The sequence below is a fragment of the Candoia aspera genome, chromosome 2 (assembly GCF_035149785.1).
Source record: "Candoia aspera isolate rCanAsp1 chromosome 2, rCanAsp1.hap2, whole genome shotgun sequence".
NCBI classification, from domain to species: Eukaryota; Metazoa; Chordata; class Lepidosauria; order Squamata; family Boidae; genus Candoia; species Candoia aspera.
In genome coordinates this window covers 234,349,010-234,363,301 of record NC_086154.1, presented here as the reverse complement: position 1 = coordinate 234,363,301, position 14,292 = coordinate 234,349,010, and the positions used below count along the sequence as shown (strand labels likewise).

At 35.1% G+C, this 14,292-nt stretch overlaps 2 protein-coding genes across 3 annotated transcripts in view; both read left to right on the top strand.

The window, feature by feature from the left end:
- TBCA (tubulin folding cofactor A) overlaps positions 1–14,292 on the top strand; it is a 204,867-nt gene that overhangs the window by 159,863 nt on the left and 30,712 nt on the right. The gene's annotated exons all lie outside the window — the stretch shown is intronic.
- The window catches only part of WDR41 (WD repeat domain 41), a 28,949-nt gene that overhangs the window by 11,707 nt on the left and 2,950 nt on the right, over positions 1–14,292 (top strand). The window contains exons 4-12 of one of the 2 annotated variants that reach the window (XM_063295548.1): positions 228–359; positions 922–984; positions 2,112–2,223; positions 3,266–3,295; positions 4,800–4,862; positions 6,757–6,864; positions 8,232–8,413; positions 11,579–11,700; positions 12,252–12,340. In XM_063295548.1, the coding sequence (XP_063151618.1) occupies positions 228–359; positions 922–984; positions 2,112–2,223; positions 3,266–3,295; positions 4,800–4,862; positions 6,757–6,864; positions 8,232–8,413; positions 11,579–11,700; positions 12,252–12,340 (901 nt within the window). The remainder of the gene's footprint in view (positions 1–227; positions 360–921; positions 985–2,111; positions 2,224–3,265; positions 3,296–4,799; positions 4,863–6,756; positions 6,865–8,231; positions 8,414–11,578; positions 11,701–12,251; positions 12,341–14,292) is intronic. The other variant, XM_063295549.1, reaches the window with a different exon arrangement.

The following is a 14,292-nucleotide window of genomic DNA, read 5'->3' as shown; positions in this document are numbered from 1 at the left end:
TTATAGGAATTGGCTGGGTTTTCTGGGAAATAACAGCAGCAGGTGCGGGAAGGCTAAGCTAGATGGACCAGTTATTTGCATGGTATATGGTGAGTTCCTGTGTTTTTAATAACTTAAATAATATTTTAATTGATTATTCTGATTACTTGTATTGTTCCTTCGTAGCACAAGTTTTTGTTTTCATTTAGCACTTTTATTATGACATTAGATTTGTTTTTGTTTTTCAGACTGGAGAAAAGTTATTTGAACTGCATGCACATACACAAAAAATTACAGCTCTTGCAGCTTTACCTCTGTCAGATAGTTGTAAAGAAAAATGCCATATGATTTTGACAGCAAGTGCTGACAGAACTGTAGTTGTATCCTTTACTTCTTGATCAGAGAAATGCAGAATTGGTCTTGTTGCATAATAAACGGTGCATACTGATCATACTGTATCACATCCAAGTTTGGGGCTTCAGTGAGCAAATTGCTGTAAAAGCAGAGCAGACAGACTTTTATCATTTGCATGGCAAATTGATGTGTGACTAAAAATGACAGTGATAAGATACAGTTGTGGAAACATTATTTTCTCTGCACAAATCTTCATCGTATGGGCAAAAAAGATGGCTGTAGGTGATAATAATCTCTTTCAGGTTGAACAATAGAAACTCTCAGGAAAAGGTATTGTATATTTGCATTCCTGGTGCATAGTACGCTCTTCCTTCTCTTCTGGTAAGGAAATGAGTTCTACAAATGTCTTCTCCCATCATTGGTATGGTAGTAAGAGGCTCAAGGAAACACTTTTGTACAGGAAACATCTGTGGGAAATAGAAATCACACCTAATTAGGCTCTTGCATTTATGGTTCAAACTTTTATTATGGATATACAGTATAAGATATTTTAGCTGCTATTCTTAGTTCCTTAATGATTGAAACCAGGTTTGGGATTGTGAAAATGGCAGGCAGATTCACAGAGTATCCTGTTTTCATTCCATCGTAAAGGTAAGTAAAAATGAATGTGGTTTGGTGTATTTAATTTATTTATGCAGATTTTAATCCTACTGTCAGTCTTATGTTTGCAGTTGTATCAGCTCAAGTTTTTGGTATTTGTGTGTCTAATCTGAGGTACTTTGGGTTGCTTTTTAGACCCCATCAGCCTAGGTAGTCTCAAACAGGTAGGTAGACTCAAACAGCCTAGGTAGACTCACAGCCTAGCCTAGGTACCTTGAGAGATCAGTCAACAATATATTTTCAATCTTAGTTAGAGCCATTGCACATTACAATAGGATGCTTTCCATCACTTTGTCCATTTACAAGAATATTAATCACTAACATAAATAGCTTTATGTGAGCTTGGAAGCCTACAGATCTCAACCAATGTATTTTTGATTATTTCTGAAATTGTATCCCTGAGATTATGACGGAAAAGGCCAGTGTGAAGTCCTTTGATGCACAAATACAATGTTTCTACCATTTGTTGCATAGTTGAGTGCAATAGTTCTAAGCTCCTGTCTGAGACAGAATATGGAAAGTAATGTCAATATTGGTCTTTAAACAGTTTGATACTTTTCAGATGGCAGTACTAAAGCATCATGATCACTGTGTGAAAACTTACTTCTCTGTAATGTAAAATCTTAATTTCAGTGTTGTATATTTAATGTTGACATATTTGAAAAAACTGGAGAATTTCAAGAAATAATGCTTTTGTGGTATTTAAAATCTCATCTTGATTTGCTTTCTTTTAAAAAAAATCAGAAGTAGGGTATGAAAACATTTTTAATGTGATATTATCTTGACAAAAATAATTATTTCAAAGTTTTGAAAAGTATAGATTGCAATCCTATATAAGTTGGGAGTGTTACTGAATATAGTTGGACTTACCTTTGAGAAGACAGATATTCAACTACATTTTTAATTCAATATGATCTTGAAGTATTAGAGTCTCTATTCATTTTTTTTAGTTTCTGCTTCATAATCATAAAGCCCTCTATTGATTATAAATGTTGCTAGGAAATAGAATGTCACAGTATCTAAAGTCTTAATAAATAAAGGTGATAATAGTTTTATTTGAGAACATCCTTCAAGAATGTTATGTCTTATACATCTGACTATGTAATTTGCTTCTGTAGTGTTTGACTGTTCTTCAAAGGCTGGATGTATGGCTTTCTGGAGGAAGTGATTTGTGTGTTTGGAACCGAAAATTAGATCTCTTATGTAAGACAAGTCATCTAACTGATGCAGGTAAACAAATTTAAATAGCTTTTTAAAAAGCAGAAAGAATCTGTATAATGATATAAAATTAATTTGGCAAAGTGTCTTTGATTTTAAAGATAACATAGAGCTGACTTCTATTTTTTAATTAATGAAGTTTAAAATGGTTACTATTAACATTTCTTAAAAGGTATTACATGTTGATATGAAATATATATAAACGATATTAAGTATACAAAAAGTATATAAAAACTGTATTTTAGAAGGAAAAAACCCCTTAACATTAAATAATATACTTTATGCTTAAAAATACAAAAAAGAACCTACACTTTACTAAAATAAATACTAAATTTTAAAATATTAAAATATTAAGGAAGGTGGAGAGAGAGATAAAAAAACATTGAAAGAAAATATAAGTACCAAACTGAACAACTAAGCAAGGGAAACTAAGAAAACAGGGCGGGGGGCACCCCATAATTAAAGTGTTTGGCTATTTAAGTTTTGAAGTTGTATCTTTGAATTTCCTCAGTTCAGTCTAATGGTTAAGGCAACAGGCTAGAAACCAGAAGGCTGTGAGTTCTGGTCCTGCCTTAGGCATGAAAGCCGGCTGGGTGACCTTGGGCCAGTTACTCTCTCTCAGCCCAACTCACCTCACAGGGTTGTTGTGGGGAAAATAGGAGGAGGAAGGAGTATTTGGTATGTTCGCCACCTTGAGTTATTTATAAAAAATAATAAAGGTGGGATAGAAAATAAATAAATGGTTCAATTTTTAAACAATGAATTAAACATGGAACATATTGTCCAGTCTTGCCTCTCCTTCAGTACAAGTTAATTCAAAAGGTGAGAATTAACAAATAATGTTCAATATATCCAAAGTTTTTCATAAATTGAGAAATTCCAGATTTTGGAAATATAATTTAACAAGCAGTTGACATATTTGACCCCTAGTGGTCTGCTAAGCATCTGGTTTATCAGTGTAATAATATGTAATAATAATCAGGAACTACAAGAGGACATTCCCCTATCAAATTTATTGATTTCCAATGTACTGATTTTTGTTTTTAAAATGCAGGTAAAAAGGGAATACAGCATGTCAATACCTGTAAGAATTTTTTTTTCTTACTGAACACATTTAGGCCTTTCAAATACAACAACAATCTTACTACCACTTCCCCCACATCCTTTTTGTTTGTTTGTTTTCATGTCCTACTATATTTTGCCTCTCATCCTTGACTGGGGCATTGTTTCTTCTTTGATTGCTCTTTGAAGCAAAGAGTATTGTTGTTCCTTCATTGTTCCTGTTTATTTGACACTGATTCCTTCTTATCTAGTTGGTTAATAGGTATGTGATGGGAACTGTTGGCCTCTTTCTTTGACCTTTGATTGCTTTCTTTTTTCAATGGTTTGTAGGTGGAAGTTATCTCAGTGCATCTGCTAATGACTGATTTGTTGGAGTGTCAAGCCATTAGGAATTCTTTTGCATTTTTGGATCTCGCTCGGTCTAAAATTGCCACTATGTAGAAGAAGAAACAGAAGATTGGCAGAATGTATCCATAAACCTCAATTGACAGTCAGAAGACATGATGAAAACTCCTTAATTTCACAATACACTGACAAGTTCAAACAGTTTGAATTGGGAAACTAGACATTTTGACCATGTCAGATCCAAACATGCAAAAGATTCCTAGAGGCTTGGGCTGGGTGAAGCCTGATATGTCTGGATTGAGACATGTATGTTTTGGTCTGAGCATTGACTAGAATACAAATGTTCCAGGCATAAGTATTTTGTATGGGAGAACAGGAAAAATCCAAGGATGTTGGTAGTGTGCAGTAGCAATGGCAATGCAGGAAAAATAAAATGCTGGGAATATTGGGGATGGATGGGCCAGTGGTATACCCACCACCATGCCCTTGACTTTAAGTGCAGCATACCCAAATGGCCTGCCCATTTCCCCAGTTTTTCAAGAGCTTGCCTTTCTGTACCTCCCTTTATGCTGGTGTCCTTGGCTTCAAGTGCAACGTAAGATAGGGAATGGAAGGCACTTGGATGATTAGTAGATGAGCCAGCATGCAGGCCATGCAGGGGAAGATAGGAGAGATGGGCAAGGCACACCAGTCTTGCCCTACTGTCCTTGTGAGATCACTCTGGATTTTGTTTCAACTGAAACTCAAAAACACCAATTTTGGGTGAGGTTTTGGTTTAGCTGAACCATAGTGCACCCAGCACAATTTGGCAGAACTTCTGAACATAGTATTTGTTTCAGGTTTGAATGCATTTTCTGCTTCATGCACGCCACTAGTTGTATCCAGTAAGCCCTTCCAACAGTAGCCATTGTCTCAAAATCTGTTGATAAAAGAATTGGGACATCTTTCATGGGGTGTGTTTGTGTTTTCTGTCCTACACAAATAAAAATTGTTTTGTATAACACTTTTTTCATGGCTTTGTAAGTATTCTTAAGAAGAGCAAAATACCCGGAAATCATAAATCAAATGATTTAAGTAGCCTTCTCAGAATAATCAGAGAGTATTGCATAATTTTTTGAAATTATAACATGTAAGCTAGATGTTAATTAGTTATTTGTTCTACTTCTTTCCCCTTAATAAAGATATCAGTGTTATGATTGAATTGCCGAAAAATTGTGTGGCAGCAGCTGCTGGCAAAGAACTGAGTAAGTATTACTGTGAATTAGAGGAATGCAAGTTCTTGTGGGCTGAGAGCTGCACTTGGTCTTTGAATAGTGAGCTGGAATCCACGTTTCAAAAAGTTGATGGAGCCAGGATAAGAAATTGAGTTTAATTTAAAGTTTAATATAGTTAAACATAGTTCAATATAAGTACATTGATTATTCACCAGGAATGAAATAACTTTCTCTCCTGACACATTAAAATGTACAAGTAGTTGTGCACTCCTGCAATAAATAGGTGTAGAGAGTAAGGAAGATGACTGTGACAGAGATGTGCAAGCTCCATTGCCAAGGCAATGAGGGGTAAAACATTGTCTAAGTCCACAACGTCCAGATAACATTCAGAAGCAGCTCAAATAAACACCTTCCTATAAAAGGGGTAGAAAATACCACTCAATCAGACTTGCAAGATTCTGATATTATTACCAGTCTCAATAAAAGTGGCTTTAGCCTTCCTGTGGAGTTGATTTCTTGGTCTGGTCTAACTAGTGGAACTGACATCAATCTTGCAAGCTGCTTCCAAATGTTATCTAGATGTTCTCAACTTAGACAATGTTTTACCCTTGTTACCTTGGCAGTGGTGCTTGTATATCTCCATCAAGGTTATCTTCTTTACTCTCTACAAAAGGGAAAAACGTATTTGGTGTTTTATATGTTGAAGTGTGTTCTATCAATATTAGGATGATGATAATCTTTCCTTGTATCTAACTAGAGTTATGGATTGTGATACAAAAGTTTGGATACTCAATTCTTTCACAAGAAAAAGAGCCCAGATGATTTTTTTTATGAATAGTAAGTGGTATTCCACATAACAAATATGGCACATTGTGGTAATTATAAAGATACATATTTTTTATTAAAAAGCTATCTATGCAACATACCAATAGCTTAGATTTGAGATTTCAAAACATTTTCTCTTTCTTTTCAGTTTTAGGCAAATTTAAGCAAATTCTGGAGATACGTTTTTTGATAGTAATTAGAGTAACAGTTTTGAATGGCTATATACATCAACTTGGCCTTTCAGATAACTGGCTGCCTTTTTTGTATTTTTTCTTATAGTTTGTATATATATGTATAGTGTGTTTATATTCATCCCAAAGGACCTTTGAATCAGATCTACAGAGAGTCCTCGCTTAACAACCAAAATTGGGACCGGAATTTTGGTTGCTAAGGGAAGTGATCATTAAGTGAATCTGACCCGATTTTATGACTTTTTTTGTGATGGTTGTTAAGCAAATCACTGTGGTCATTAAGTGAACCATGTGGTTGTTAAGGAAATCACGCCATTCCACATTGATTTTGCTTGTCAGAAGCTGGCTGGGAAGGTCAAAAATGGCAACCATGTGACCACAGGATGCTGCAATGGTCATAAATGCGAACTGGTTGCCAAGTGCCCAAATCATGATCACAACTGTGGGGATTCTGTGACGGTCATAAGTGCAAGGACCAGTCACAAGTTGGTTTTTTTCAGCACTGTTGTGAGTCCAAACCATCACTAAACAAATGGTCGTTAAGCGAAGACTACCTGTACAGCATACTCTACTTGTACATAGATCATTTTCAAGCACCTCTATTATATATGATAACAGAAAATATTGTAATTTCAAACATTAAAAGGGATTTTTCATCCCATTATCATATACTTCCCAACAATCAGCCTGAGTATGCACAGAATGTGTATATCAATTGGGGAAAGAAAGAAGGAAAAAAGGGGGTGGGAATGGAATGATATATCCTGAAAAAGAGCATTATGGGCTAAAACCCCAACAGACATGTCACTGATAAGAAGTAAGGAAACAATATTTCAGATGATATAGTTTGCTATTCTTTAATATGTTAAAGTTTTTTTTAAACATTATCTTCAACTTTGTCTTCTAAGTAATTCTAAGATTAAAAGCTTCCAGAGATGGAACTGAATGGGATGTGTCTGAAATAAAACGGCTTATTGATCATCAAGATAATATTGTGTCATTGGTCAGGGTCAGTGGTAAGACTGTTTCCAGTTTTATTTTTTGTAATTATTGGTACATTGCTTATTACACATTTTCCTCCAAATGAACCTTGTGGTTTTTGGTTTTGATTTTGTTTTAAAGGAAAAATATGGAATTGACTTGTATTAAAACTTTCTGTCATAACCTCAAAGCAGATGTCAGGTAAAGTCTCACTGAGTTGAGCTGTAGTCATGGTGGTCTTGTGAACATATCCATATAGTCCTCTTGGAAGCAGTAAAGAAGTAGCTTGCCGTTCCTTCCTGAGATGTTTTATTTGGACTTCCAGTCTAGCTGACAGTCATATTTTGGGGGAAACTACCATCCAAGTACTAATGAGGCCTAATCTTGTTTAGCTTTTTGAGATCAACCCGGATAGCTAGGTACTCCAGTCTAGATGGGCAACATTGAACATCCCTGCATGTAAATATTTTAATACAAAATTATTTGCATGTGATAAATTTACCATAATAATCATCATGCATAATCTATACTATACATTGTACTATCTAATGATAGTTTTAAGTATAGTATAGTGACATTTTAAAATGTAACTTGCAGGCTCTGTTTTTATAGGGCTTCTTATATTTTTTACATTTTATCTTTCCATTCCTTCAAGCGGGTAGATGTTACATGGTTCTTCCCTAACTATTTTATTTTCACAGTAAGTATGTGAAATAAGTTGGGCTGAGAATGAACATTCATGGCCACTTAGGGCTTTGAATTTGCATTTTAAAAATCTGAATCAATTTTTTTGTTACATCTTATTTGTTTTGATTTTTGCCTGACTGATTTTTACTGTAGTCTCTGTTTTCATAACTATCTTCTGCCTTTGCCAACTGAAGTTTAGATTCCTCTATAAACCCTTTCCTAATAAAGTTAGAGGTTTTTTTTAATATTCCAAATGACTATACTAGAATTATGGGGAGCGGGGGAGGGCAGAATAAGATGGCACATTCTTGTAAGCTGACTTGGCAAAGATAAAACTTTATATTGTATATAAACTAAGAGACAACATAGATCCATTGTCTAGTAGAAAGTTGTGATTCCTATTTTGGAAAGGTGAAAAGAAGACAACAGCAAAATAAAATTAAGCTTCTGGGAAATGTTTGATAGTTGGTTTCAGCAAGCCAAGGTTAGTTCAAATTTCATCAGTTGCCAGTCAGTAACCTGCAGTAATAGAGTATTTTACTATGTTCTTTGTGACTTTACTAAATATCCCTCTTCTTAAAGCGTTATACCCTTTACAAACATTTACTTCTCTTTATCAAACACAGTATATTGCCCAGTGTTTTTTATTTTCTCCAAGTGCTTGAATAAAGAATAAATTGTTATTTATCAAGATCTTTACTATTTTGGTATCTAGATTTGATTTTTGCAACTGGCTCCCATGCGGGTGAAATGATTGTCTGGGATTCATTGGACTGGACAATGCAAGCATATGAATGCAATTGGGATGCATCCCTTCATGTGAATCCACAGCAAGAAATAAAATTATCACAAAGTCAAAGTGAAATGTCAATTCAGGATTTAACTTCTGATGAGGAGGTAAAAACAAAATAGTATAAAAGTTATGTAAATGATTTTTTTTCTTTCTTGATAATAGATGATTACCTAATTGGATTATTTTGCAGTTTTATGTTATTTTCAACCCAATTAGAAATACTGTTACTCAGTCCTGAGCAAAGGGCCTATGGCTAAGGTAGTCTTAAGCCTAAACATTTCAGATGGAAATCATTCATATATACGGCCATTAAATGCAGGTTGCAAACTTCATTTGAAACCTGAAACAGAATATACTTTAATGCCTAATGAAAGGGGTATTTGGCACAGTAGTAGTAGAAGTGAGGTAGATAGGAATATGACAATATAATTTGTGAGTGAAATCCTCATTACTGAAATCAGTTCTCATTCAGGAAAAGTTAGATAACTTCTATGATATTCCTCTTGTTTTCCTATTTTCCCTATATTTAGTAGTAATCTTAAATTCAGGCTTACTTTATTGACTTACCATAATTTACTGCAGTGTACTTGGCAGGCTGAGTACTGGTATAAGAGAAAGAATATATATGATGCATCTGGGAATCCTATGCATGTTGTTTTAAATTCCAGGAAGGAAGGAGAAATGTACACGTACCAAAGACATAAAATAATAATAGCTTCCCTCCCAATTAAGTTAGTTTTTCATATAATTGAGGGACCCCATCAGGTACAGATGAAGAGAGAAATTGGTAAATTACTTTAAAAACAAACTTAAAATCCTCAAGTGCCATAACACCTAGGAAATCAACAATACTTTGACTTGATGCAAACCCTGAATCTGACGCTGAATATGGAATTTGAGGTAGCTAAATTTGCCCCATCTCTAATTCACACATTTATGGAGGTCTTCCTCTAATATATAGAACATAGTGTGCTGGAAATGCCAGGAGTTTTGCCCACATGCCAAAGGAGCTTTTTAAAAAGAAATAGTCCTTTTTGGTTCTTAGTATGGAGGAAGAACATTGGATTCAGCAACGATCAATTCTGTTCTAAAATCAGTGACCTCTGCAGCTGATTGTCCAAGTGCAGCCAGTTGGGTAGATCAGGAGATCATAGACGGTGAAGAGACATAGTTGTATATTCAGGGATGCTACAGTAAAAACTTACTTTCAATTAACCTTTCTTATCATGAGGTTGTGTATATGAATGGAGCTTTCTCTTACAAACAATTGTATCTATTTTTTCTTACCCTTTTCCCATTCCTGCTTGATTTTCCCCGGTTAATCTCTAATCTAACTTTCCCATCCCTCTTTTCTCCTCTCATTATTACCCACTGGAACACATTCCAAAAATATTGTTTAAGGATAATAATTCAATAATTGTTCAATTCTAATTTGTTTAGTCCTCATCTATTGTTCATTTAATCCTGCAAATCATTATTATTAACTTCTATTTTGGTCAATATTTTGCATGTGCACTATTTTCTTCCTGTCTTTTGCCTTGTAAGCACCTCCTTCCACCACCAGTCCCAGTCTCATTGTGGCTCTGCTAATAAGTTTGTGGGTGTTAGTATATTACATAGTGTCACCATGAAAGTGAGAACATAGGAAGGAGTCTCAATCAAGTTGTGCTGGCAAAGGGTTATTGGGCATGTTTTAGAAATGGCTGCTGTTGTCAAAGGACCTTGAAAACTGAAAACTTCACTGATTTTAATGGTCTGAATTTCCTGTCAGTTCAGTTGTATGCCATTCTGAGAAAAGCAGACATGTGTACATACACACACACACATACAGAGAAAGAGAGAGAGAGAATTTGGCAGGCTTCATCCCCACATAATAGTATAACTTTTCTGCATATTTATCCAATTCTGATTAAAATACAAACACTATAGGCACTGTTAGGAATTTCTGTCTTTCCTTTGGTAGGTAATGGGAGGGCAGAGCTCCACTTACCTGAATAAACGGCAGAATTAGGAATTAATCAAGATGAAATACCTTCCAGAAACAACAAGGTAGGATCTGGCCGCAGTGCTGGTTGCGCACTCTTTGAATAACCCCTGCCAGATATGACTGACAATTTAAGAGGCGGAACTGGCAGGACAGAGGACAGAATCTTAAGGGAAATAGAAGGCATTTACTTGCACAAGTCTATAGTTTATATAAGAGAGGAGGAACTGGGATTAAAGGGAGATGTGTGCCTTAAAATTTATAAATTCATTTTTTTTTTTTTGCATTATTTGGGAATGTTTCAAAAACAAGGAAACAAAACACGATACATTGTTTTTCTGGTCTCTCACCGCTCCCCCAGAATTCAGGTATATATAATCTTGTGTTTGGGTCTGGCATCCTCAGATAAATCATCTACTGATTCCTTTATTGCTAAAGCCATAGAAAATGGCCCTATATTAAAACATACAATTTAACTTTCCAGCCCAGTATAGTTGACTCATATTTGGCATGGTTCTGTAGGCTTACATATCTACTGCTTGACTCTTTTAGCATATAAAAGGCCTTGGTGGGTGGAAAGTAAACAAGATGCCCTTGGCTCGCAGACTCTTTCCCCTCTTCTGTTATCTCTTGAGCAAAAGGGTTTGGCCTCTTCTCCAGGTCAGTAGAGCCTCTAATACCAGCAAAGCACCTCATGCAAGAGATGGCTGAAATGGGAACATTTTGTTGCGGATCCCACTTGTGTAATTGAAAACCTGAAAAACTCTACAATGATTTCCATGTGTGCTTCAGCTACTCATAATGGTCTAGCATTTTTAGAGATATTTTTATTTGTAGGTGTATTTCTGCCATGAGAACCCTCAAAGACGCTTAGCCATAAAATTATGTAGATGTGTGCCTGTAAAAGAGAAAATTAATTAAATCACAGTAAATAATAAATCTATTAAAATAACTAAGTTGCTGGCAAAGACCTAATAAAATAAGGTGGTGGTGTTCTGAGTCCACTGGAGTTGGGTGGCCAATAAATTTAAATAATAGTAAAACCTGAAAGAATGCAAATAACCATCCTTATTTCATATTAGATGTCATTAATAATTAGATTATACTAGCGATATAAACTGAAGGCTGATATAAACCTATTTTAATAAATACAGTGATAATCATAAATCAGGGTGGTGCATAGTTCTTCCCTTCTTACGTATTTGATTTAATTAGAAGTAATTGGAAACCTCTTACATAAAATACGTATCTTTCGTTAAGATGTTTTACTGATTATTTTTTCTAGTGTGTGTTTGCTGCTGTTGGCAAGGGCATATATGTATACAACCTTCAGATGAAACGTGTGATTGCCTTCCAGAAGACTGCTCATGATTCCACTGTCCTGCACATTACAAAAGTTCCAAACAGGTGCAATTTACATTACGTATTTCATACATTCTTTAACATTCAGAAAAATGACCAGGGACTGCTTAATTTTTATGCATTTTCTCTCTCAAACTTTCCTTACATCGTATTCTATCATAGTTTGTGTACAGGCAACCTAATCTTTAGCCTGAACTACCTCTTTTTAAAATCGGGATATTTTTTTAAAAAGTATTAATAAAAAAACAAAAACCTCGGATCCATGAGAATCCTTAGATTTTATCCTTTGAGACAGCATAGCTCCACACAGGACAAACAAAACCTGCCTTAGTCTTTCACAGACATGTTTTTTTTTCTCCTTTCTGGTTTAAATTGGATTATCCCATTTGTGATTAAATCACTTGTTGTGGCTTTAATTGTATGTTTTTATTTCTATGGCTATAAGCTGCCTAGAGTTGGTTGATGAAGCAGCATATTGTGTAAGTAAATCTGTAAAAGCAATTCTAGTGATAATATTAATTCTTAAAAATTGGTAGCAACTGATTTTGTACCATTGTGCAAATATGTTTCTACAACTATTTGATTTATTCTTATAGGAAATTAATATCCTGTTCAGGAGATGGTAGTGTTCGTATATGGGAATTACATGAAAAACAACATCTTACAGCGGAACCTGTTCCATCAGGTCTGTGTACAAAAAATAGGATTAATTGCATAAAAAAATTGAGTCCGATTAGCCATAGATTGTCCCATTCACATTCCCATGGGTAATAGTAAAAATGTTCTTCAGTCTTTTTTTAAATTATTACTATTAGCATATGTGAAAATTTAGGAAGCCAAGGAGATCCTTTTTAATTTGAATCTAGCCAATATTTTGTTTTCATATCAGGGAAAAAGTAAAAAGTATATATTCCCCTTTAGCAGAAAAGTACACAGGCTCTCTAAAGGGAGCAGCATTTCTCAGTTTAAGAACTGCATTCAAATATATTCCTAGAGCCAACTTATGGGTAAAACTAGAGATATTTCTTCTGGATACTTATTTCCCTTGTTATAGCCTTGTATAAAAATTACAGGTCAGACATGGTGGTGTGGGTTCCTCACAGATTATCTCAGAATGGCAAGAATGAATTGTCATCTCCATTTTGTTTAATGAGTAGCTAAATGATTTAGAGATGTTGTTTCAGCCAAAATGGCATTGACCAATTTTGGGGAGAAGGAACTTTTGTGTGTTGCTATATGGAGAAGATGCAGTCCTCTTTATAATCAGCCTGTGGAACACCTAAGAACACCTTACTTATTTAGGAGTTCTATTCTGCCACTTGGTATTATGGTCTCTTCATTAGAGTCTTGCATGGTAAAAAGTTTATTCTCATACCTAGAGGGAAGTCTGTCCTGTTATTCAGGATGTTATTCAGGTTTTTAATGCTAAGATAAAGACATCTTTCAAATATTTAAATTATTTTCAGGCAAATTTTTAAGGACCCTGTTAAATGGCCCAAGCTACATTGCAAATGCTGCTATTTTGCTTGAGAGCCTCCCCTGAAACCAAAGCTGGGTGGGCCACAGTAAAATAGTCAAAATCTATATTTTTAAAAGTGCCAGTTCAGGTTTCTACTGGAACTTTCAAGCAAAGGCTTCACTAGCTTTTTGACTAAAGCTTTAGTTTCAAAAATGACCCATATTAGCATGGCACTGGATTATTTGTTCCAGAGGGACCATAAATCTGCCTCACTTCCAACTGCACGAAGATTATGGGACATCTGTGCAGGAGCTAATAGCTATCGCTAAATTCTCTTGTTTGCCATGGAATTTATGCACTAACTATGCCTTTCAGTTGGCCCCTTATTTAAATAAACTCAGAAATAGCAAATACCAGATTGCTTTCACCGAAGCTAGATTAAATACTTTTCCCTCACCTGCTGAAATGCAGATTTGAGGGGGACAACTTTTGCACAAGGACTTTGCCACTGCAACAGCAAAGAGTCAGTGGAAATTAATCTAGCCTTTACCAAAAACCAAGTCAGGCAGATCTATGATTACCCCAGGCTCCTGCCTGGAATTTACAACATGACTCTTCGGAAAGCTCTGGCAGTGGCTGTTGAACTAAAGACACAGTTAGTAAATTAAAGTAGAATGGCTGAAATATCTTGGCTATATTTTTATCAATTTTTTGTGGCTGAATATTTTATGGCTAAATGTGATTAGGTGGTATTATTTATAACTTATCTTATTCAATGTTGGGTCTATTGCCCATAAGTTTTAGTATTTAATTATCTATCTTATTCCAGATTATGTGACCTGAGTTAGACACTTTTGTTCTTACATATAACATGATTATGATTACAAAATAGCATAATATTTTGAAGTGAAATTTAGTCTCCAGGCACTGTGGCTGACAATATACTCTGGATGCATAGGCAATAGCAAGAATGGATGCAAATAAAAGAGATGCTAAGGTAGTGTTTCTCGACCTTAGCAGCTTTAAGATATGTGGACTTCAGCTCCTGGGGAATTCTGGGAGTTGAAGTCCACATATCTTAAAGCTGCTAAGGTTGAGAAACACTGTGCTAAGGTATTCAGCAAATCTGACTATCAGATTTTGGGTGAGAACAGAACAGAACAATGTTTCCAGAGTTT